At 40.5% G+C, this 1,120-nt stretch overlaps 1 protein-coding gene across 1 annotated transcript in view; it reads right to left on the bottom strand.

The window, feature by feature from the left end:
• Positions 1-1,120, bottom strand: part of kifbp (kinesin family binding protein) — a 10,603-nt gene that overhangs the window by 3,504 nt on the left and 5,979 nt on the right. The window contains 3 exon segments of the mRNA XM_005733247.1: positions 1-48; positions 320-469; positions 730-842. The exon segment at positions 1-48 is cut by the window's left edge and continues 10 nt beyond it. Of these exon segments, the coding sequence (XP_005733304.1) occupies positions 1-48; positions 320-469; positions 730-842 (311 nt within the window).

Below are 1,120 nucleotides of genomic sequence, written 5' to 3'. Positions count from 1 at the left end.
GAATACAGATCTGGCCTCAGTGAAGTCCAAGGGGAACAAACACATCACCTGCAAATAAGAAAGCTAATTAATTTGATTGCTCCTTCTGCATTAAGTCGATTATTACTTTACAAAAGGCTATGCTTCATTCTTCCTTAATAGTCAGATTTTTTAACTCTCCCCTCATTAAAAAAAAAAATGAGTGAGACTCTGTAAACACACTGTCTACAAGGCCTGCAGCATCATGCAGAACCAGTAGCATTATTCTTCTTAACAATAATACCTACAATATTTACAGTTTTAGTATCAGCAGAAGAATTATCTGGCACAAGATTCAGACCTTCTCTTCAATGCTAGCAATAGAGTCAAAGGTGTCTTCAGAGCCAAACAGCAGAGCACTCTTCCTGCCCTTTTCTTCTTCTTCCTCCTCACGTCGTCTAGCTCTCTTCAGTTCCTCCTGACGATCGGTATCCAGCTCACCGATGTTGTCCTGAATATGCACAAACACATGCAAACAGACTGCATTTTAAGATAAAATCAAAACACCAGTGCAGATTAAAGATGCAGAAAGAGATAAACACACAGAAAAACAGATGTTCCACATGACAAAATACTCTAAGACCAAGAACGGTCAACTTGACATGACAGTGCTTAAAAAATGTTTTAACTGAGACATGACATTCTGCTGATAAAGTTTTTGTGGTTAGTGTCACAACAAACACAATAAAGCCACACACATCTATGCAGTACCTCTAGCTGCTTCTTGGCATCCTGCAGGAGGTTCAAACAGTATTTTATCCAACATCTTGCGATCTCTGCTCTCTTCTGTCTAAGATGTTCCCTGCGTTCACTCTCTGCCTCATCTGGGTCAGACCAGAAGAGAAAAAGATGAAAAAGATGTTGAGATATGCCACGAGATAGAGAACCAAGAGCAAATATGTCTGAAGGATGTAAGGATGGCATGAGGGGTTCGCACGGACCGTGCCGAGGACAAAAATTTTAAGTTGTCCGCTTTGGGACACAGTTGCATTTTCTCCTGTTTGACTCAGTGTAGCTGATGATGGGTACAAAAGCAAATGAGCATTAATAAGCAGAGGTGGGACCAAGTCATTGTTTTGCAAGTCTCAAGTAAGTCTCAAGT

This window comes from Pundamilia nyererei, unplaced genomic scaffold, assembly GCF_000239375.1.
Source record: "Pundamilia nyererei isolate P.nyererei 1_Seehausen unplaced genomic scaffold, PunNye1.0 scaffold00051, whole genome shotgun sequence".
Lineage (NCBI taxonomy): Eukaryota > Metazoa > Chordata > Actinopteri > Cichliformes > Cichlidae > Pundamilia > Pundamilia nyererei.
The sequence above is the reverse complement of the archived record's forward strand: the minus strand, read 5'-3'. Positions and strand labels throughout refer to the sequence as shown.